Source organism: Halichoerus grypus, chromosome 2 (genome assembly GCF_964656455.1).
Source record: "Halichoerus grypus chromosome 2, mHalGry1.hap1.1, whole genome shotgun sequence".
Classification (NCBI taxonomy): Eukaryota; Metazoa; Chordata; class Mammalia; order Carnivora; family Phocidae; genus Halichoerus; species Halichoerus grypus.
The window spans coordinates 165247287-165270518 of NC_135713.1; the positions used below are offsets into that span (position 1 = coordinate 165247287).

Sequence of the window (23232 nt, forward strand, 5' to 3'; positions counted from 1 at the left end):
TGAGGATCTATGTTGCCAAAGTGGAAGAACTGAAGAAAAACGATACTGGTTAAGGAGGACAGAGTGTCAAACGGAATGAAGTAGCAGGGCTCCTCCGGTAGGGAAAAGGGCTTCTTAAAAGACTGATGGTTGAAACATCCTGAAACCATAACCACTGTAGCTGAGAGACATCAATAAATCACTTAAACTGCATGAGAGTGACTGTTGTTGGAAAGGTGATTAAACTCAAAGTGACTGTCGGAGTCCTGGGGAGGTGTCCAAAATATATAAAGAGCAGCTCTCCTCAAGGGAAAGTTCCATCACACCTGGCTTTATGATTTTGAGTAAGAGTTCCCAGCTTTCCTATTCCCAGAGTATATATAGTTGCTTGGCAGGAGTAGAGGGGTCAGGGAAAGAATCATACTATGGAAATGCCTCAAGATTTGAGGTGCATAGACCATTCTCCAGAGGCTCGGCCTCTCGGGAAAGGGGAAAGAAGAAGAGGAGGCTAAGGCCCCTTATCTCTTCAGGGGTTGTCCGTTCACTACTAACCCAACATTACTGACAGGAAACGGGCTTTGTCTTCCAAAAAGCTAAAGTCAAGTCCTACTACCAAAAGCCCCTACTAGAACACAGGCCTGATGAAGTTAATATTTTGAGGGAAGTCGACTTTTAGTGAAGTAATGGATGCCTGACACAGCAGAGAAACACTGGAGAAGATGGTTTCAAAATCCCAGCGTCGGGCACCTGGGTGGCTCAGTTGGTTAAGCGACTGCCTTCGGCTCAGGTCATGATCCTGGAGTCCCTGGATCGAGTCCCGCATCGGGCTCCCTGCTCGGCAGGGAGTCTGCTTCTCCCTCTGACCCTCCCGACCCTCCCCCCTCTCATGTGCTCTCTCTCTCAGTCTCTCTCTCTCAAATAAATAAATAAAATCTTAAAAAAAAAAAAAAAAAAATCCCAGCGTCTGAGGGGCGCCTGGGTGGCTCAGTTGGTTAGGCGATTGCCTTCGGCTCAGGTCATGATCCTGGAGTCCCTGGATCGAGTCCCGCATCGGGCTCCCTGCTCGGCGGGGAGCCTGCTTCTCCCTCTGACCCTCCCCCCTCTCATGTGCTCTCTCTCTCTCTCTCATTCTGTCTCAAATAAATAAATAAAATCTTTAAAAAAAAAAAAATCCCAGCGTCTGAAAGCCTCATTAAAGGCCATGCAACCAAAGTTTTCTTGGGATTTAGTTCATAGTTAACCCTGGTTTCTGCTTGGGGATGTCTGTGGGACAATGTGTACGTACATGTAAATGAGTTTGTTTTATAAGCACAACACACCCTTTGACCCATGCAAGGCCCAAAGTGCCTGTGCTCAGCTTCCACTCCTTAGTGCCGATTATCATGGAGGCATCAATGCACAGTAAGTACCCTGGGATATGGAGTGCTAAATGCTATTATTAAAGACATTTCAGAGAAAAAGCTCTGCTATGGCATGGGTCTTCCCAATATTTTTCCTCAAAAACTATTTTCATAGATCATGACATCGGGTCAGCTCCAGTTCATGAAGGGCCATTAAACAATAGAAGCAACAACCATAAAGACTTCAGAAGACAAAGGAAACCAAATCTCACCAGGTATCTTCAGGATCTTCTGTTCATGTCTTTGCAGGAAGTTGCTATAGACTAAGTACAGGACTTGAGAATATCCCCAGGATGCCACAATGACTAAAGAACTATTACAAGTTGGACAAGAGCCACATTGTAGGGGCACCTAGGTGGCTCAGTCAGTTGGGCATCTGCTTTCGGCCCAGGTTGTGGTCCCAGGTGCTGGGATCGAGCCCCACATCAGGCTCCCTGCTCCGAGGAGGGCCTGCTTCTCCCTCTCCCTCTTCCTGCCCCTCCCCCTGCTTGTGCTCTCTGTCAGATAAATAAAATCTTAAACAAACAAACAAACAAAAAACAGCCACACTGTACAATAGTTGTGTTGTCCTCTCTTCTTTGGAGGATATTACAAGCACATTTTGATGCTTTTAGAGCCCTGATTCACATTAAATGTGAATTACTAGTAAAAATAATAATGGAACATCTTACTCCAAAATACAGGGTGTCAACTTCGGCACTGTAGGTATAGTCATTTCTGTAAATCATTATAAAATCTGATAAAGTAAAAATGCACCATAGTTAGGACTGCAGAAAGCAACTATAGGATACATTATTAAAAAAAATATATAGTGTACACAGTATGTTGAATTTTGTGGGGAAAAGGGAGAATTATAAGTAGAAGGCAAGGGGAATGGGATTGGTAGACTTTTCAAACTGTACCTTTTTAATATTGTTTTGATTTTTGTATCATTGACTCTGATACCTTATAGAAATCTGAGGCAAGAGTATTTCTTGGGGGTGCCTGGGTGGCTCAGTAGGTTAAGCAACCGACTCTTGGTTTTGGCTCAGGTCATGATCTCAGGGTCGTGAGATCGAGCCCCACGCTGGGCTCCATGATCAGCGTGGAGTCCGCTTAAGTTTCTCTCTCCCTCTGCCTCTGCCCCCACTCACATGCACTCTCTTTTTAAAATAAATAAAATCTAAAAAGACAAAAAACAAAAAAACCAAGAGCATTTTTTTGTTGATCATTATGGTCAGAGTAAATTTCCTATGGACTTCCCAAGGGAAAGGTAAGAAGTCTTAGACCAAACTGAAACTTCCCATTAACCCTCACCATAAATTTCAGTGGACAAATTGGAGCCCTCCTAAAAACTCTGCTAAACACAATGGCAACTGCATGTGACAGGCGAGATAGGCAGAAAGTCACACAAAGGAGCCATGAATGTCCACAGCTTTGCTAATTCTACCAAGATGTCAAGCAAATATGGATTTCATACTAACTCCCCGGGCTAAGCTAGGGAAGCTCTTGCAACATAGTCATTCTAAATCTCTCTGGATTTAAACCCAAGGGAAGTCTGAATTTAAACTTAATATGCTATAACTCCTCAACCCCTCAAGGCAAAAAACCAAAATGACTGCTCTGAAAACACAACTCTGGAGAAGCCAAAAGACTTTCCAACTTCATCTGTTTTAAAACACCAGCTTGGGCAAAACCATCTTATAACCTTGTTTTCTAATGGATCATACCATCCTCAGAGGTGGGAAAGTAATCGATTGTACCTGTGGTTTAAAATCATTAGCTGCACCAGGGGTGCCTGAGTGGCTCAGTTGGTTAAGCGTCCGACTCCTGATTTCAGCTCAGGTCATGATCTCAGGGTTGTGAGATCGAGCCCCGTGTCCAGCCCCATGTCGCTGAGCGTGGAGCCTGCTTAACATTCTCTCTCCCCCTCTGCCCCGCCCCTCCCCTTAAAAAAAATAAATAAAATCACTAGCTACACCATGCAGAGGTAAACTTTTGGATTCCTTGATAAAAGGCCAAAACTGTACACTAAATGGTTGTAGGGTGAATACAGTATATGTTAAAGAATGCACAAAAAAATGGTTGGCAGTGAGACAAAAGGGGGCTTATATCATAAAGTCAAAATGTCCCAGGGAGATAAACAGCATTAACTTATGTCATGCATAGCTATAATTTCAGAAAGAAAAGTTTTGGTATGTTAATATATAAGTAGATAAAAAGAAATCTAGTATGTGTTTGGTCATTCAGTACTTACATAAACCATTTATTTTACTATGACAAACTTAGAAGGCCTAAGCCTAATACACTGGGAAAAGCATAATTTCTTTGCACAAGAACAGTGTTACTGGAAATAAACATCAAGAATTACTTAATAATAGGAAATCTGAAAATTAACAAATCATAGTCGAAAGAAACACAGAGAAGTTATTCAAAATCCATACAATAATTTCCCCGTATATAGGAAAAAAGTGAACCAATGGTCTAGAGAAGGAACATCTATAACTTGGTTTGCTTTGAAACTCATGATTGCTTCCCTAAGACAGAGAATTTAAGTTGAATGAAAAGTGCTGTGGAGCTGGAAAAGGATTTTTTTCTCTTGGTGAAGGTAAGATTACCCTAATTTCATATATATTAATCTGGAACTGGTAACCTCTGAGTCAATCCTTTTCTTTTTTTTTTTTTTTTTTAAAGATTTTATTTATTTGACAGAGAGAGACATAGTGAGAGAGGGAACATAGCAAGGGGAGTGGGAGAGGGAGAAGCAGGCTTCCCTCGGAGCAGGGAGCCCGATGTGGGGCTTGATCCCAGGACCCTGGGATCACGACCTGAGCCAAGGGCAGACGCTTAACGACTGAGCCACCCAGGCACCCTGAGTCAATCCTTTTCAATCTCCTCAGTTTCTTCCCTAAAATTTGAACCTGGCCACTGCCATTTTAAATAGAATCTTAGAGGCTGGTGTAACAACTTGATTTCAGAAGTATACTTTCAAAAACCTTTTATAATAAATATGGCCAAATTTTGTTTCCAATGATTAAAATTTGTTCTGTGGAACCAAATAGAAAACTACAAGAAATCAGTAAAAAATTTTTTTTCAGGCTAAAGAAATAATCTAATCCATAGAAATTGAAATTCTCGTGAAGATTTTAATATAAAGAAAATAGTACGAACACAGCACATTAGATCCTTCCATGTGTTTATTCTGCTCAAAATTTCAAAGCAAGGAATGTGTGGGCTGTTAGTCAAATCTTTTGATTCAAGGAACAAAATTTCCTTAACATTTTTCAATGTCAAGGCCTGCCAGAGGAAGGCGTTAGAACAGCATACTATCACGGTGCTGGAAGTAGTCCTGCTATAAGCTTATCAAAATTCCCTCCATCTTCAACCAAAGGTAATGTCCCACATAGTTGCCCAAGCTAAAAAATAATTTATGACTAATCTAATAGAGTTACACATAGAATGTGCCATTCCAGTGACAGTGCAGATTACAGCAAGAGTTCTCCTCTAATTGGACTGATAATAATAGAATTTTATTTCTAAAATACATCTTAGAGCTTTCAAAGATTAAAACACACAGATCTTTACCACCCCAGCCTCCTTGCCTGTACAGGAAACAACCAAGTTGTGAGAGCATTTATCATGCATGGACACGTCAGTTCCTTGCAGGTGCTAGACAGGAATCACAAATGCTTGTTCCACATCATGTCTTCTGTTACCCCGAAGCCTTGGATTTATTTTGTCTAGCAAACCACTCATCACTTTTATCTGCCACCATTGCCTACAGAAAGAGAATTGGAATATATATTTAAGACTATAAAACAAAACATACAGTCCACTTTGTACCTCATTGCACTGTCCGCAGTCATTAACAATTAAAAAGTGTTCATTCAGGGAGCACCTGGGTGGCTCAGTCGGTTTAGCGTCCGACTCTTGGTTTCGGCTCAGGTCACGATCTGCCAGTTATGGGACTGAGCCCCACATCAGGCTCTGCACTCAGCACAGAGTCTGCTTTAGTTCTTTCTCCCTCTCCCTCCAGCTCACGTTCTCGCACTCTCTCTCTCAGATAAGTAAAATCTTTAAAAAAGTATTCATTTGGCATAGAGTATTATGTTTAATTTGACAGGATGCTGATAAGCATTGAGCAACTGTTTGCAGATTTTTTTTTAAGATTTTACTTATGTATCTATTTATTTTTTTCGAGAGAGAGCGCACAAGTCGGGGGGAGGGGCAGAAGGAGAAGCAGACTCCCCGCTGAGCAGGGAGCTCGATGGGGGACTCCTTCCCAGGACCCTGGGATCATGACCTGAGCCAAAGGCAGACACTTAGCCAACTGAGCCACCCAGGTGTCCCCAAACGACTCTGTTAAGAAAATAAACTGGCAAGCCATAGACTGGGAAAAGTACTTGCATTTGTAGATATTTAAAAAATGACTCACATCCAGAACTCCAACCAATCAACAAGATAAATAACCAATTTTTTTTAAATGGATTTAAATTGGCCTTAAAAAATAAACAAATATTTAAGTAAAGGACATTCCAGGAGAATAAAATCATTTGAGCAAACTCACGCAGTGTGAAAATACATTCATAGAGAATATAGACTAGAATGGCTAAAATGTAAAACACATAGAGGTGTGTTTTCCAACTAGTTTGTCATGAATCTCAATGGATCATATAAATTATTCTGTACTGATACAGTCCCATTATATTAAAGCTACTTAAAAAATACACAGAAAAAACCAACTATATAAAATCATTTTTAATCAGGGAAATTTTAATAAAACTGGATTTTAAGTGACATTAAAGATATATTGGTGATTTTTTTAAGTGTGCTAATATCAATACGGTACATAAGAAAATTCCTTGATTTTTACTTCTTTTAAATAATTTAAAAATGTATAAAATACTGGAGTGCCTGGGTGGCTCAGTCAGTTAAGTGTCTGCCTTCGTCTGCCATCCCTCCTGCCAGCATCAGCATAAATCCAGTCATTTCAAAAACTGTTTAATCTTCTCAGAGTCCTGGGATGGAGCCCCACATCAGGCTCCCTGCTTGGTGGGGAGTCTGCTTCTCCCTCTCCCTCTGCCCCACCCCGAGCTTGTGTGTGCATGCAAGCGTGCACTCTCTCTCTCTCTCAAATAAGTAAAATCTTTAAAAAAAAACTAAAATGTATAAAATACTTAAGTATTTAAGGTTGAAATAACAGTGTCTAAGATTTGCCTTAGAATTCCGTAGCAAAAAAGGGGCCCCTGGGTGGCTCAGTTGGTTAAGCGTCGCTTTCAACTGAGGTTATGATCCCAAAGTCTTGGGTTTGAGCGCCCACATGGCTCAGCAGGGAGTCTGCTTCTCCCTCTCCCTCTGCCTCTCCCCCCTGCTCATGCTCTTGCTCTCTCTCTCAAGTGAATAAATTAAAAAACTTAAAAAAAAAAAAATTCCCCAGCCAAAAAAAAAAAAAAAAAAAAAGGTGGGGTGGGAAGGAATGATGAAAAATTATGGAGGCGTTGATTAGTGACAGTCACATAGAGATTTGTTGTACTCACCTGTGTATTTTTGGAATATTTAATCACCAAATATTAAAAATAAAATCTATTATGGAAAGAAATGGACAAAAGACTTGAACATACAATTCACAAAGGAAGGTATGCAAATAGCCAATAAGCATACGCAAAGGTGCTAAACATAAGTAGTTATCAGGGAAATGCAAATTAAAACCACAATGAGAAACCATTTCACACGTTCTAGGATAGCTAAAACAAAAACCCGGCAAAACACAAATGCTGACGAAGATATGGAACAGCCAGAACTCTCAGACACATACATGGCCGACAGGAGAGTAAAGTGGTTCAATCACTTTGGACAACTGTTTGGCAGTTTTTCATAAAGTAAAAGCAATTCTACTCCTAGTTATTACCTAAGAGAAATGAAACATGTCTGTAAGATTTACACAACAATGTTCATAGCAGTTTTCCTTATTGTGGATAAAAATCTGGAAACAACTCAAATATCTACCGTTGGAAGAATGGATAAGCAAACTGTTGTATTTATAAAATTGAATACCACTCAGCAATAAAAAAGAAAAAAAAGAACAAACTCCGATATGTACAATTACATGGAAGAATCTCAAAAATATTATGTTAGGTGACAAAAGCCAGGCACAAAAGAATACCTACAGAATGATCTCATTTATATGAAGTCCAAGGGCAAACAAAAATAATGTGACAAATCAGTACAATACTTGCCTCTGGGAGGCAGGGGTGGAAATTAGCTGGAAATGGGCATGGGAGAACTTTCTACAATGACGAAAATGCTCTATATTTTGAACAGTGGTTGTATGAGAATATTTAACTGTCAAAACTCATCAAATGGAACGCTAAATTTCTGTTCACTTATATATATATATATTTTTTAAAGATTTTATTTATTTATTTCACAGAGAGAGACACAGCGAGAGAGGGAACACAAGCAGGGGGAGTGGGAGAGGGAGAAGCAGGCTTCCCGCAGAGCAGGGAGCCCGATGCGGGGCTCGATCCCAGGACCCTGGGATCATGACCTGAGCCGAAGGCAGATGCTTAACTGACAGAGCCACCCAGGCGCCCTGTTCATTTATATTTCATGTATACGTTACCTCAGTAACAACAAAAAATACTCGTTTGGAGCTTAGGGAGGAGTAGGAACTAGAAATTAGGAAGTCAGAGAATGGACTATGGTTGCAGCTCAGAGGAGAAGTAACCAGAGTAGTAGGTAACCTCTACTCAGAGAAGAGGAAAAATGTGGGATGAGAATAAAAGACAGCTAGAGTGGGACTGTGGGTAAATCATTTTGGAATGAGACAGAAGAGGTTCTTGTGTCTGACGAGAAGCTGTCAGAGAGATATGAAGATGGCAGGATCCCTAAGACCAAAGGAGAAGAGAGCCTGAAAGAGGAGGAAGTTGGTGATATGAAAAAGTAAGGAGGAAAAAGTCTAACAAATGTGCCAACTGGGAGGTTGTCTGAGAGTCTATTTTCCTTTATGATAAAATTTATTAATGCTCTAATTTCTGTTTCCTGCTTTAATTAAATTGAATGTCTGTTGTTGTGTCAGCAGTTTGCCACACTCTATAAACCATACAACCATCCTATGAGGTGGATAATCTTATTTTCTCAATTTTTCTGGTAAGAAAACTAAAGCTTAAGGGCTCCTGGCTGGCTCAGTTGGTAGAGTATGTGACTCTTGATCTTGGGGTCATGAGTTCAAGCCCCATGTTGGGCAAAGAGATTACTTAAAACAAAACAAAACAAAAAACAAAACTGAAGTTCAGAGAATTTAAGGAAATTACTTACAGTCAGTCACACAGATAGTAAGTGAAGAACCAGGATAGATTGATTCATTCCTTTAATCATCAACAGAGCATTCACTAAGTTCCTACTACACACCAGGTATGTGCTAGAAGCTGGAGTACAATGGCGGCTTTGGATGCTGATGACAGACTGAGTTTGATGAGGATAGAAAAGGAGTTGCTGGACTTGGCAAGAGAAGTCACTGATGATATCAACAGGAGCATTTCCCTGAGCGACAGGAGCCAGTGCAGAACAGACTCAAGTGTGAATGGGAGGTAAGAAGTAGAAACAGAGTGTAGGCAGATTTTTTAAAAAGAACTATGGAGAAGGGATAATGGGGCAAAAGATTTTTAAAAGATGGGAGACACGAAACCTTGTTTGCATGGTGACGAGAACGATTCATTAGAAAGGGAGGGAATGCCACTATAGACTGGAAATGAAAGGACCAGAAGAGCTAAAGAAGCCAGGGGGTGTATCCAGGCCTTTGCCCTCGTGGCGCAGAATCACGATACACAGAGCAGGAGTGGTTCCCCAGGCCGTGTGAGCAAGTGCGAGGGCACAAATGCTACCCCCAGTTAAGAGTCACCTGGGCGCGGGGCCACCTGGCTGGCTCGGTCGGCAGAGTGTGTAACTCCTGATCCCAGGGTTGTGCATTCGAGCCCCACGTTGACTGTAGAGATTACTTATAAATAAAATCTTTTTTTTTTTTTTTTAAAGATTTTATTTGACACAGAGAAAGAGCACAAGCAGGGCGAGAGGGAGAAGCAGGCTCCCCACTGAGCAGGGAGCCCCACGCGGGGCTCGATCCCAGGACCCTGGGATCATGACCTGAGCCGAAGGCAGATGCTTAACCGACTGAGCCACTCAGGTGCCCCACTTATAAATAAAATCTTAAAAAACAAACAAACAAACAAACAAACAAACAAAATCTTGACTAGGGAAAAAAAAAAAGTCATATGGGTGGCAATGAAGACACATGTTCCTGGCTCAAAAGTCACCATATCAGCAAAGGGACACAGCACTGGACCCTCTTGCTTTAGCCCTTCCCCACACACTTAACATCATCCGCTGTGGGCCTATGGGGATACAAAGTCAGAAATGAGACTCACGTCATCCAACAATTTGTTTCCCTCTGGATCCATCTTAGAAAGTTCTCGAAATGCTTCATCCCCCACAAAGCAAATTTCATGTCCATCCTACACCAATAAAGAGAAAAGAAATTTGGCAAAAAGACACCTTGAAGAAACCCCTCGTGCAGCCCATCCCTTTCCTGAGTAATACTTACAGGGTCAGCCAGAATGACCACTTGTACTGTTGCTTTCCCTGGGGTATCCAGACTCACCAGGGGAGTCAGAATCTTCTGGTTCTCCCTTTTCATCAAGTCTTCTAAGTCCGGTAACTTAAGGAAAACAAAGAGGCAAAGTGAGCAAGGGGTCACGTACCACTCCCACACTGTGGCCCACAGGAGCCCTAGAGGACTATCACCTAGGCACCACTTGTTTGATTTTATTATCTCAGCCGTTCTTGAGACAACTGTTGAACTTGATACCAAGCCACAATCGGAACGAACCTAAAGAAGGGAGGGCTGAGGTTCTTAGCTGGTTGAACTAGCTGGTCCCAGAGCTTACACAAAAGATCCAAGAACAAACATTACCTCTTTTTGGGGGCAAGAAAAGGCAATTCTTCCAAAAGCTGCTGCATGATCAACTGTACCCTTGATACCCTGTAGCTCCAGCTTACACTGAAAAGAAATAAGAAAGTGGGTCTATTTTTTTGGAACAGGTTATGTGGTTAAAAAAAAATCAAACAGTACTAAAGGAATAAAGTAAAAACTATTTCTCCCTTCTATTCTCTCCCAGAGGCTTCCTGTGTGTCCTGCTAGACACATGGCATGCACAGATCTTTTTTTTTTTTTTTTAATATAAACAGTAGCATAATCTACACATTATTCTGTCCCTTGTTTTTATCCAATGTTACTCCGTTGGCACATAACGATTCACCCCATTCTTTCTGATAGCTGCACAGTAATCCATTCTATGGATAAACCATACATTATTGAACTATTCCTCTAAGGCACAGGACATTGGGGTTATTTCTTATCTTTTGCTATCACAATGCTGCAACAGATAACCTTGTACATGTTTCCTTGCACACACGAACGGTGAGTACATCTGTGAAATAAATTCCTAGGAGTAGACCTGCTGGGTCAGAGTGCAAGGACTAAATCATGTTCAAATGCTAGGTTATTAAAAAAAAAAAAAAAGATGAAAATAGATTATCATTATAGTACTAGCTCTTATCTCCATCTCTTCTGACTCAGCAATTACACTTCTGAAAGGATATATCCCCAAATATAAACAAAGGTAATACTGGGTGATGAAGTTATCAGCAATTATTATTTTCTTCTTTCTGTTTATCTGTGTAAATATTGAATCACAGTGAAAAAACTCTGAGAATAACCTTCATGTTAACCTCATTTATAAGCCAAATTCAAAGTAACAGATTACTTCTCTCCAAGATCACTCACCTGGTTATCAGCATAGCCCAGCAAAGCCCTTTGCTTCTCTTCATCTTTTTCATAAATTTTCATTCCCAGTAGATTAGACCAGTAGTTCAAGGACTTCTGAAGATCAGACACTGCTAGAGTTACTTTTAATACAGGATCTGGAGAGTAATAAAACAGTAGGAATGGACAGATCAGTGCAATGGAATAGAACAGAAAGACTAAATCAGGCTTGAGTATGTATAAGAACTTACTTTATTTTTTTTAAGATTTTATTTATTTGACAGAGAGAGAGAGAGCACAAGCAGGGGGAGCGGCAGGCAGAGTCAGAGGGAGAAGCAGGCTCCCCACAGAGCAGGGAGCCTGATGTGGGGCTCCCAGGACCTGAGCCGAAGGCGGACGCTTAACTGACTGAGCCACCCAGGCGCCCCAAGAACTTAGTTTATGATAAGAAAGGGATTTTAGGTCAGTATGAAAGGGCACATTATTCAATAAATGGCACAAAGATAACTGGCTTGTCATTTGGTGGGAAAAAATCACACCTTTAAACTAAATGGCAAAATACATTCAATCCGATGGGTTAAAGGATTAAGTTTAAAGAATGAAACCATGAAAATACTAAGAACAGGTCATCATTGCTGCAATTTTGGGGTGGAAAAAGATTTTTTTAAAAACCTGACACCAGAGATAGAAAAACCATGAAGGAAAAAATTTACTAGGTTAATTACATGAAATGGAAAATTCCTAGAAACAACACCAAAAAAGAAAGAAAGAAAGAAAAAGAAAAAAAATTACAATCAAAGAGTAAATGACAAAGTAGGAAACATTTTTGCAACATAGATGACAAAAAGTCCTTAATATTTAAATCACCTTTAAACATTAGTAGGAAAAAGATGAACATCCTAGAAAAATTAGGTAAAAAGCACAAAGTGGTATTCCACAAAGAATGAACTGGAATGGTCAACGAACATACAAAAAAAACATTCAACCTCACAAATAATCAAAGAAATTAGAATTAAAACAAAACATTTTGTTATTTCATTGGCAAATAATTTTAAAAGTCACTGTGTTAACTGTTGATAGGGCAGGGGAAAAAAAATCACGATCATATAATACTAACAGAGTGCAAATTAGTATATTTCTGGGCAAGAATCTGACAGATGTACCCAAAGCCTAAAAAAATGTAAACTGCTTTTCAAAGAGCAATCCTATTATCACCAACTAAAGAAGTAACTGTAGATGTACGAAGGGCTTCCATACAGCAACAGTGTTGCTCATAACAATGAAACACTAGGGACAACATAAATATCCAACAACAGACAACTGTTCAATCTTCCCACCATGTAATACAATGGAATTGTTACAATGGAACATATGATATATAGATAGTTTTTTTTGTGTGTTTTTTTTTTTGATAAATGATTGGAAAGATACGCTCTAAAATGTTAACAGTGATTATCTGGCTAGATGGGTACTGTTTTCTTCTTTCTTCTTCTATGCTGTCTAGGAAAAGAAAATCTATTTTTTTGCAAAAAGGATAAAAGTTATACTAAAACATTTAACATTATTGGAAATTTTTATACTGTAAGGTGACCTTCTGAAGAGCTGCTCTACTGTGATAAGTTCAGTACATTTTTCTTTGGTTTTCACAGCCTCAGCCCCATTTGCTAGAACTGCAATACCATGACGAAGGCAAAGTGTTTCTCACAGGTGCCTCTGCCTGGCAGACTGTTCGTTTTCCCCGTTCATTGAGAAATCAACAAATTCCAGCCAACTGGGTCCCTGAAGGATGCAGGATAGGAATGGTAACAAATGGGTGAGACTACCCAGGACCCAGTGATTCAAAGGAAGGCTGGACACCAGCTAGACTGATAGATTTGACTCTATTACCAATCGGAAATTAATGCCCCAAAGGTATTATCATTCCAAAGGACAAAAACATCTTAGGATTGTAGGGCTCTCCATTTTTTATGTATCTTTTTTTTTTTTAATAAAGATTTTTCTTTATTAATTTGACAGAGATAGACACAGTGAGAGCAGGAACACAAGCAGGGGGAGTAGGAGAGGGATAAGCAGGCTTCCCACGGAGCAGGGAGCCCAATGCGGGGCTCGATCCCAAGACCCTGGGATCATGACCTGAGCCGAAGGCAGATGCTTAATGACTGAGCCACCCAGGCGCCCCTTTATGTATTTTTTTAAAAGAGACTCTTTTTATTTTTTATTTTTATTTTATTTTTTTAAATATTTTATTTATTTGACAGAGAGAGACACAGCGAGAGAAGGAACACAAGCAGGGGGAGTGGGAGAGGGAGAAGCAGGCCTCCCACTGAGCAGGGAGCCCGATGCGGGGCTCGATCCCAGGAGATCATGACCGGAGCCAAAGGCAGACGCTTAACAACTTAGCCACCCAGGTGCCCCAAAAGAGACTCTTTTTAAAGATTTTATTTTCGAGAGAGAGAGAGAGAGAGAGCCTACACAAGCAGGAGAAGGGGCAGAAGGACAAGCAGACTCCCTGCTGAGCAGGGAGCCCAATGTAAGGCTCGATCCCAGGACCCTGAGATCATGACCTGAGCTGACACTGAGTCAGACACTTAACCAACTCAGCCACCCAGGCGCCCCTCCATTTTCTATGTATTGAAACATCATTACAACTAGGAAAAAAAAATGCATAGCAGAATTAGTGGCAGGAGTTAAGCTTTAAAGTTTTAAATTCTTGCTTTATATGCAAGAATCACCCATCAATAAAAATAATCATAAAAATCCCTTAAGTCACCAGTGAAGTACAGAAATACCATCTGGCAGTAAGTCCTACAGCACCAGTCTAACCTCCCACACTGGAACACATCATTCTCTCCTTTGCTGAGCTCCAGATGAAAAGCAAGTAGCATTATACACACAATCAGACTCAGTACAAGGGGCATTTGGGCACTGAGGCAGACCAGGGGAAGAAAGAGAATCCATGTCTCCCATCTCAGGTCCATTTAAGGCAGTGTGCTCACAGACTGAAATGGCAGGCAGAACGGTCTTTGCTATTCACTAGTGTTTTTTTCTGCTATTGTTTTTCTTTCGGCAGAGCAGATAGCGCAACATGCAGGGATTACACATATGATGAGGATGCTTCTGCAGTAAACGAAACAGGTCGTGCAAGGTTTCTTTCTGCATGGCAGTCAGTGTGTTGGGCTCCTCACTTCTATTCCACCCTCACTCACCTAGCACCAGCACTATAGTTTGTGAAACTGACCTCAGCTGGAGAGATAAGATCAACTAGTCTAAGGATAATCCTATTTCCCTTAGCAGTGATTCATTCAGGAGTGTGAAATCAAGTCTGACCAGGAAGTTTGCAGGAAGCTTCCAGAAGAGTTTTGCTCTGCTCTTAATAAAAATCAACAGAGGGGCACCTGGGTGGCTCAGTCGTTAAGCGTCTGCCTTCGGCTCAGGTCGTGATCCCAGGGTCCTGGGATCGAGCCCCACATCAGGCTTCCTGCACCGCGGGGAAGCCTGCTTCTCCCTCTCCCACTCCCCCTGCTTCTGTTCCCTCTCTCGCTGTCTCTCTCTGTCAAATAAATAAATAAAATCTTTAAAAAAAAAAAAAAAAATCAACAGAAGTCAGTCTCTCCTTCCCCTGCCAGATGAGAATGTGGAAGCAGGTAGCCCCAATGCTACTGGCAGCCACCCAACAACCACAAGGGAACCGGTCTAGAAATAGACCCCTGTGGACAAGAGGATGGGGACAGAGAGAAAAGCTGGATTCTTGATGCCATTGCTGAGCTGCTGAATCAACTAACCTATAGACTACCTACTCTGTGAGCTAAAACATTTTCTTATTGTTCATGCTAGTTTGAGATTGGTTTTCAGTTACAGCTGAAAGTATCCTAAATAGATATATTACCAGCAGAACAGAACCAGAACCAGTTAGATCCCCTAGAATTATGCACTAAAGTTCTAATATGAAAACATGATTTCTCGGGGTGCCTGGGTGGCTCAGTCGTTTAAGTGTCAGATTTTTTATTTCAGCTTAGGTCATGATCTCAGGGTTGTAAGATCGAGCCCCACATTAGGCTCCACAATGCGTGTGGAGCCTGCTTAAGATTCTCTCTCCAGGGAAACCTGGGTGGCTCAGTCGGTTAAGGACCCCAGGGTCCTGGGGTTGAGTCCCACATTGGGCTCCTTGCTCCAAGGGAAGCCTGCTTCTCCCTCTCCCACTCCCCCTGCTTGTGCTCTCTCTCTCTCTCTGTCAAATAAATAAAATCTTAAAAAAAAAAAAAAAAAAAGATTCTCTCTCTCCCTCTGTCCTTCCTCTCACCGCGTGCTTTCTCTCTCTAAAAAAAGAACAGAAAAAAAAAGAAAATATGATTTCTCAAAGAATAAGAAACACTGGCTTGGGAAAGATATCATGTCAATATAGACTCTACAGGAGAAAGAAATCCAGTTCCTCTCTTCTTTCATCAAAGATGCTGTTAGACAGAGGGCTTTTGTTAGTCCCGGTATAATTACCTGACTGAGGTGGACTGCGATTCTGCAAATAGAACTTATATCCTCCTGGGGCCTCGGTTTCAAAAACACCTTCTGTAACTTCACTGAGTGGCCACTCCAGCTTCCTGGCATTGCTGACAGCCTGGCTAGAAGCGAGTGTGATACCCTATGACAAACAACAATATCACCAAGTGTATAACCACAGATCTTTTCTAGAGCAAGATAATGAGGCAAAATCCCATTGCCTTTACATCATGCTACCCAAGATTTAATTGGCATTCAAAATTTTTTAGTGATTTTTTTAAAAGATTTTATTTATTTGAGAGAGATTGAGCAGAGGGAGAGAGAGAGAAAGCAAGGAAGCACAAGCAGGGGGAGCAGCAGAGGGAGAGGAAGAAACAGGCTCCCTGACCTGGGGCTCAATCCCAGGACCCTAGGATCATGACCTGAGGTGAAGACAGATGCTAAACCGACTGAGACACCCAAGTGCCCCTCTTCTAGTGATTTTAAAGTAGGTTTTGGACATACCTCTCCTACAAAGATCCCAAATGTGAATTGTAGGACAGAAGTTCAAAGGCTAGAGAAGTTTGACCATTTTATTTTTTAAAAGATTTTATTTATTTCACAGAGAGAGAGAGAGAGAGCAAGAGCGCGGGCACAAGCAGGGGTAGCGGCAGAGGGAGAGGGAGAAGCAGGCTCCCCGCTGAGCAGGGAGCCCAGATGTGGGGCTGGATCCCAGGACCCTGAGATTGTGACCCGAGCCGAAGGCAGACGCTTAACCAACTGAGCCACCCAGGTACCCTGAGAAGTTTGATCATTTTTATACCAAAGATAATCTCTTTTAATTTTAAAGATCTAATCAGAGACATCTTGATCTTACCTTGGCTTGCCAGCTACCTACTTAAGATGTTTTATTTTTATTTTTGCTTTTTAAACAAAAAAATTTGGGCTTCTTGGTGGCTCAGTCAGTTAAGTGTCTGCCTTCGGCTCAGGTCATGATCCCAGGGTCCTGGGATCAAGTCCCACGTCGGGCTCCCTGCTCCTCAGGGAGTCTGCTTCTCCCTCTGCCCCTGCCCCACTCATTCTCTCAATCTCTTTCTCTCTAATAAATAAAATCTTTAAAAATAAATAAAAAAATTTAAACCAACTATCAAGGTATTACTTAATCAAAATACCTAAAAATGTAAACTATGTCTTCTGATAAGACGAGCTGTAGTTCTAACTGGGATTATCATAACAGCCTCTCTTTCCGAGTCTTGTCAATCCATCACCCACTCTGTAGCCAAAGTAAATTTTTCTGAAACATATTCTACCCTCAAGACAGCAACCCTGTGTAGTTTCTCCCCTGCTTAAAACCCTTGATAGCTCATTGTTTCACTCAGGGATGGCTTCTAATGGCCTGAAAGGCCCAACACAACCTAATCCCATGTCATTTCTGACCCCATCTCCTCCCACTTTCCCCTTGTTCCATCTATTTCAGCCAGACTGGCCTCCCTGCATTTTCTGGAAAATGCCAGGTGCTGTCTGAGGGCTTTTGCACAGGCTGTTCTAACTGGTTTGCTCTTCCCTGCGATATCGACATGGCTAACTCTCTTCTCTCCTGTGAGACTTTCCACAATTGTCCCCTCCTCCCTGATACCTACCCTCAACACCCTCCTTAAAATTAAAACCAGTCATCTGTCCCACACTCCCCAACCCCCTTCCTCTGCTCTGGTCTTTTCCAATAACAACGATCACCTTTAAAACAACATATTATATGATTTATTTATTCTATTTATTATATGTTGTCTGTCAGGCCCTGATTCCCTCCCCCGGCAGGCAAAGATTTTTGTCCATTTTGTTCACTGGTTATCCAAAGTTCCTGGAGCTGTGCCTGCCACATAGCGGGCACTCAATAAATATTTGTTGTATGAATAAATACCACAATAAATACTTTAATACATAGTTCTTTTCACATTTCGTTAACATACATGTAAACTAAATTCCTAGGTGTGAAACTGCAAGGTCCAAGGCCAAATGCATTATTTTGATACTGCCAAACTGAAGCTATAGTACTTTACACTCTTATAAAAGTCATGTATGAGAGTGGCAGTTGTCTAACACCCTTTGTAACAGTGTGTTATGACACTTCTTGATTTTTGTCAATCTGATAGGTGACAAATGGCAGCTTGGCAGTGGAACATCTTTTTCAATGTTTGAGAGACATTTCTGATTTATTTTCTATGACTGTCTGTTCACAGTTTTTGCCCCTTAAAAAAAAAATTAAGTTGTTGATCCTCTTTTTTTTTAAGATTTATTTATTTGAGAGAGAGACAGAGAGAAAGAGAGAGAGAGAGACAGAGAGGGAGGAAGGGCAGAAGGAAAGGGAGAGAATCCCAAGCAGACTCCCGGCTGAGTGTGGAGCCGAAGGTAGGGCTCGACCTCACGACCCCGAGATCACGACCTGAGCCTAAATCAGGAGCTGGACACTAACCGACTGGGCCACCCAGGAGCCCCTGGATCCTCTTCTTTTTAATGTATGGGAACTCTTTATATAAACTGGAGGTCTATATAACCTGTCTTTTTGTTCCATGAACTGAGGAGCCCAGAAGGTTCCTTTCATTAGGGATATTTTACTACCAGAGTCTCTCAGGAAGACCCACAGTGGAGCAGCCCTGGGGTTCTCCACCTACATGACCTCTGATCCCGGCAGCACCATCAATCAACATCTGACTTGAGCCGGTGAAATGTTGATGGTGCCAAGATGGTTTTGCTCTTTTTTCTCTCCCTGATTTAAATTTGGAGAGTAAGGAAAAGATAAGGAGAAACACAAAGAAATTCTCATTTACACTCAATCACCAAATCCTATTAACTCTTCCTCCTAAACATCTCTCAAGTCCACCCACTTCTCTCCATCTCCCACTACTACCACATGAGTTAAGGAGCTTCCAGTCACTTGCTGTACTACCCTTTGAGCTAGTTTCCTCGCTTCCAGTTTTGCTTCCTTCCAACCCAATCTCCATGCTCCAGCCAGGTGGATTCTTGCACACCACATATATTGTGTTATTCCCCTGCTTTAAAAATGGCTTCACTCTGTTTTTAGAATAAAGTGTAAACACCCTAGTATGATGTGGCCCCAGCTTATTTCTCCAGCCTCCTCTCTGCCCACTTCCTCTTCACACACTTAGCTCTAGGCAGACTGTGCCAGTCCCAGCTCCCTGACAGCCATGCTCCCTCTCACCTCCAGGCCTGTGCACATGTTGAGGACACTCATCTCACCGTCCCACCTCCACCCCACTCACCTGGCTCAGGTGTCACTTCTGGGAAGCTTTCTCTGAACTCTCACCTCTTGGGGAATTCCTCCTAGGTGTTCCCACATCCGCCTATTCTTATTCCAATCTTAGCACTAATCACACTGTATTCTTCCGTCTCTTTACTTGTTTCCCCCACCAGACAGGAAGCTCCTTAGGCCAGGGAACATGCTTCACTCTACTGTATCCCCAGGACCTAACCGGTACATGGAAGATAGGAAGTCACAATAAATATCTGTCCAATGAATAAATTAGGGCTACCTGGGTGGCTCAGTCAGTTAAGCATTTGACTCTTGATTTCAGCTCAGGTCATGATCTCAGTTGTGAGATTGAGCCCCTCATCAGGCTCTGAGCTGGATGTGGAGCCTGCTTAAGATTCTCTCTCTCCCTCTCTAATAAAAATAAATAAATAAATGAATGAATGAATAAATTAGTGAGAGACATGAAGAATGAGAAAGAGAAAAACAGACACTAATACGTTAAATCTGAACCATCCTTTTCATTTACAAAATACTTTTATAGATATTTGATTCTTATAAAAATTCCATTTAAATGTCATTATTATTTTAACATGAGTTAAGAGTAATAGCAGGATTAAATGACCAAAATAACATCTAGCACGAGGTAGATCTGCTCAGTAGATCCTGAGAGAAAACTAGTTACTCCTATCTTGCTGTGTATTTGGGCCCAGTGACATTCTATCTAGCACACAGTAGCTGCTCAATTAGAGGCAGATACCATAACTATTAGACGCACACTGACTTGAACTCTTGCATGAATGAAGGAATGAATGCAGTATATGCAATGCTTCTTTCGCTTTCTCCTTAAAAGCTTCTCATGTTTTTCAATGACTAGCACTGGCCATAATAGCACAGCCCGATCCTAATGGGCATTAGAGAGAAAATATTTCTCTGCTTGGTGATCAGGACCTGCCTGACCAGACCAATGACTCTGGCCCTTCTATCTCTCAAGGTTCAGTCATTTTGTCTCTGTCAAAGCTGTCTCTAAGTCTCGAGTTTGACTTCTAAACACTGGAAGAACACATTTCATCCCGAAGCCAGCTCTGAGACAGGTGCACAAGCAATTATCTTCTTAATAGAAAACATAAAACTATCACAAGCCACCAACTGGGCCGTCCTCATACCTAAGGTTGTATCAGGGACCTCGATAAAAGGCACAGCCAAAATCTGCTCAAACAAAATGACATTTACCATGAAGTCATTGCCAAGCCTGTAGTGTCCAATGCCATAATTGTAAGTCAGTTCTGCGACAAAATGATCATCCTCAGGTCCAAATCCCACCATCGTCTTACTCCATTTCCCATCATAAGGCCTAGAAAATGAAAGTAAATGAACCCAGTGAATACAGACAAAATCTGCCTGAGGCCTCCCCTGAGGAACTCTTGGGACAGAACAGTGGGCAGTCTCCCCTGGTCCTCTGAGTGCTGTAAGGATGAGATGACCTCTCAGCTGGTGCTAAAAGCAGCTATGCACAGTGCTCGTGGGCCTCACCACCAGGGGCTCCAAAGATCACCTGTCTAGCACTTATTTGAGGGAAAGATTTGTTTACCTTTTCTTTAAAGCACTCCTCTAAAGATACTTCTCCAACCTTTATTTTTTTGCACATCTCTCACCAAGCATGCAATTTTCTTTAGGCCTTGGAATTTTCCAGCTTGCTATGGCTATTAGGCTAAGACGCTCAATAAGACATTGCTTCATTTAGGGCCACCTGGGTGGCTCAGTCGATTAAGTGTCTGCCTTTGGCTCAGGTCATGATCCCAGGGTGCTGGGCTTGAGCCCCAAGTTGGGCTCTCTGCTTGGCGGGAGCCTGCTTTTCCCTCTCCCTGCCGCTCCCCCTGCTCGTACTCTCTCTCTCTGTGTCAAATAAATAAATAAAATCCTAAAAAAAAAAAAAAAAAAAGACATTGCTTCATTTAGAGTATACACTTATTTGTGTTTTTGAAGCTGCCACCCTAATTTATTGATTCCTGAATTTATTCCACTGCCTTATACTCACTTCGAGAAACTGTCTTCTGTTCTCCAGGGGTATTCAAAGCCTAAAGGAGATTTTAAAAAACAAGGTGTCATACCCATTACAGGCAGCTTTGCAGCCTTCTTCAAATTCCTCATGCCGCAGAATCTGGTAAGGGAATTACAATACGTTGTAAAGTGTTACCAGTACTGTACACAGCATATTTAGCACAAGCTAAAATGTTAAAACACAGACATTTATAATTTGTAAGCTTTACTTCTAAAACAAAAGACAATGAGCTTTGTATCTTTCCCAGACTGGAAGTAGTAGAAGTGAGGAAGAACAGTTTGACACCAAGGGTCAGGCAACCAAGGCTGTGAAATCTACTTGGATTGGAAAGCAGCGCTGTGGAGTTAAAATCACCCCCACCACCCAGAAAACCAAAGTATGGCCTTCAGCATTAGAGAATTCCGATTTGGAATCCTGGCTGTCACTCAATAGTTGTCTGAGATTGAGAACGTTGTCTGAGAATGTTGCTTAGGGCCTGAGTCTCCCAATGTGTTGTGAAAATAGATAATTTATTAAACTATTTGACACAGAACCCCACACACAGTAGCCTCTCAATGTCTTAAGTTTCTATTCTCCTTTTTGATTCCCATTGCTACTGCTCCAGCTCAAGTTCCCATCAGTTCTCTTCCAGACTATTAAAAATCATCCTTATTGATCTCTTTCCTTAATACCACCATAAAATTATGTCCCTCATGCACAGCTCTGATCACATCATTACCCTGTTCTAAAATGTAAGAGAGCTCCCTACTTACTGAGCCTTAACATCCAAATTCCTCAGTATTCAAGATATTATCAGAAGTAGTCCCAGCCTATTTGTCCTGATACCCCATCTCAACTTCAACTAAGTCATCTAAGCTAAAGACACAGAAAACTAGTGGTGTTTCCCAAACATACCTTATCTTTGCATTGGCTCTTTCAGTTTTTCCAGTATACTCCTCTCTCTAATCTTTGTTTGTGGAAATCCTGCCTGTCTTTATAGATCAACTCAAGTGCAAGATCTCCGTGAATTATGTCCTGATGATCCAGGCTGAAGTTAAATCTTTCCTATAGTATTTTTTAATAATAGTAGTAGCTACCACTTACATAATACATATGATGTATCAAATACTACACACATAACAGTGTTTAATCTTCAAAACAACGCTTCAATCATCGACGAAACACAGTAAGGGAGAGTTTTGTGGGTTTTCATCACTTATCAAGTTTTGACTTCCATTACCGTTAGCTATGTACAAATCAAATTCTCATCTCCACCCATATCCTAGGCCGGCCAGAAGCTTTAGTTGAGGACAGACACCAAGGTCATTTTCATCTTTGTCACCAAAGCTGTCACCAACACAGGACCGTGAAGCACAAACGATATATTTTAAATGACTGATGAATTCAGGTAACTCCCTTGCACGCCACATCTTCTGCACTCTCTACATTAAATTGCACTCTTGCACCTCTAAAGCCCTTGCTTATCGGGAGCTCCCCAATAGCTTCCACCTGCATTTGCTACCCAGGTGATCCCTGCAGAATCGCAACTGCTCAGGGCTGGAGAGGCCGCTTCCGGGTGTTGGAGACAGTGGGTTCTGACTTCACACTTAGATCTGGACTGTTGAGAGGAGGGCCGGAGCATTCACCCGGAGATTGAATATACATAAGGGACCATTCAAAGCAGGCCTGAGAGAAGCAGAGGTCTAAATAGGCTGATTATCTAAACCGAAAGGCTCCAAACCGGAAGAGATTGGGTTATTGTTCATTGGGAGAGTATTATATTCCTTTTTGTTTACGGTCTTTACCACTAGACTGGAAGCTCCACAAGGGCTCAGGCTCAGTATTTGTGAATGAACTCAAGTGAAAGAAACGTGTGTGGGCACACAGTCGGCGACTAATAAAGGCCCCTTTCAAAGGTCACCAACCCAACCAGCAACATGCAACGCTTCCTGAAGCTGAAAACGCGACAGGGCTAATGGGGAGTCCAGGGCTAAGGTCGGACACCGGGGCACGGGCGGAGATTCACGACACACCCAGTTGTCCCCTTCTTGGGCCAGTGGGGCTGAGCGGCCCCGGCCACCCACCCTCGCACGCCAGCCCCTCTCGGCCCCGTCTGCACCTTCATCCCCAGGACATCGCGGAAGAAACACGCCGTCTGGAAGCGGTTTCCCACTTTGAATACGAAGTGCAAAGCTCGACGAGTAGCCATAGCCATCGGCTCCACACAATCAGGGGCGGATGCGCAGACGGGTCGTGACGTCACTGGTCGCCGCCG

The 23232-nt window shown here is 41.9% G+C and overlaps 1 protein-coding gene across 1 annotated transcript; it reads right to left on the reverse strand.

Moving 5' to 3' along the window:
- Window positions 1–4537: 4537 nt before the first annotated feature.
- On the reverse strand, window positions 4538–23231 carry GLOD4 (glyoxalase domain containing 4). The gene is made up of 9 exons (XM_036070937.2): window positions 23077–23231; window positions 21028–21077; window positions 20150–20270; window positions 15670–15814; window positions 11200–11336; window positions 10327–10413; window positions 9958–10071; window positions 9782–9868; window positions 4538–5136 (listed from the first exon to the last, which is right to left on the reverse strand). Exons 1-9 carry the CDS (start codon window positions 23170–23172, stop codon window positions 5071–5073), a joined length of 903 nt encoding a protein of 300 aa, XP_035926830.1. The 5' UTR covers window positions 23173–23231; the 3' UTR covers window positions 4538–5070.
- Window position 23232: the final 1 nt, after the last annotated feature.

Bases quoted from the DNA above. Each gene is read 5' to 3' on its own strand.
- GLOD4 (XM_036070937.2), bottom strand. From the start codon at position 23,172: ATGGCTATGGCTACTCGTCGAGCTTTGCACTTCGTATTCAAAGTGGGA. The intron at 20,271-21,027 runs GTATGACACCTT...TTCATTTTCTAG, and splicing joins TGCAAAGCTGCCTGTAATGG to GCCTTATGATGGGAAATGGA. The intron at 15,815-20,149 runs GTAAATGTCATT...TGTTTGTCATAG, and splicing joins GGCTTGGCAATGACTTCATG to GGTATCACACTCGCTTCTAG.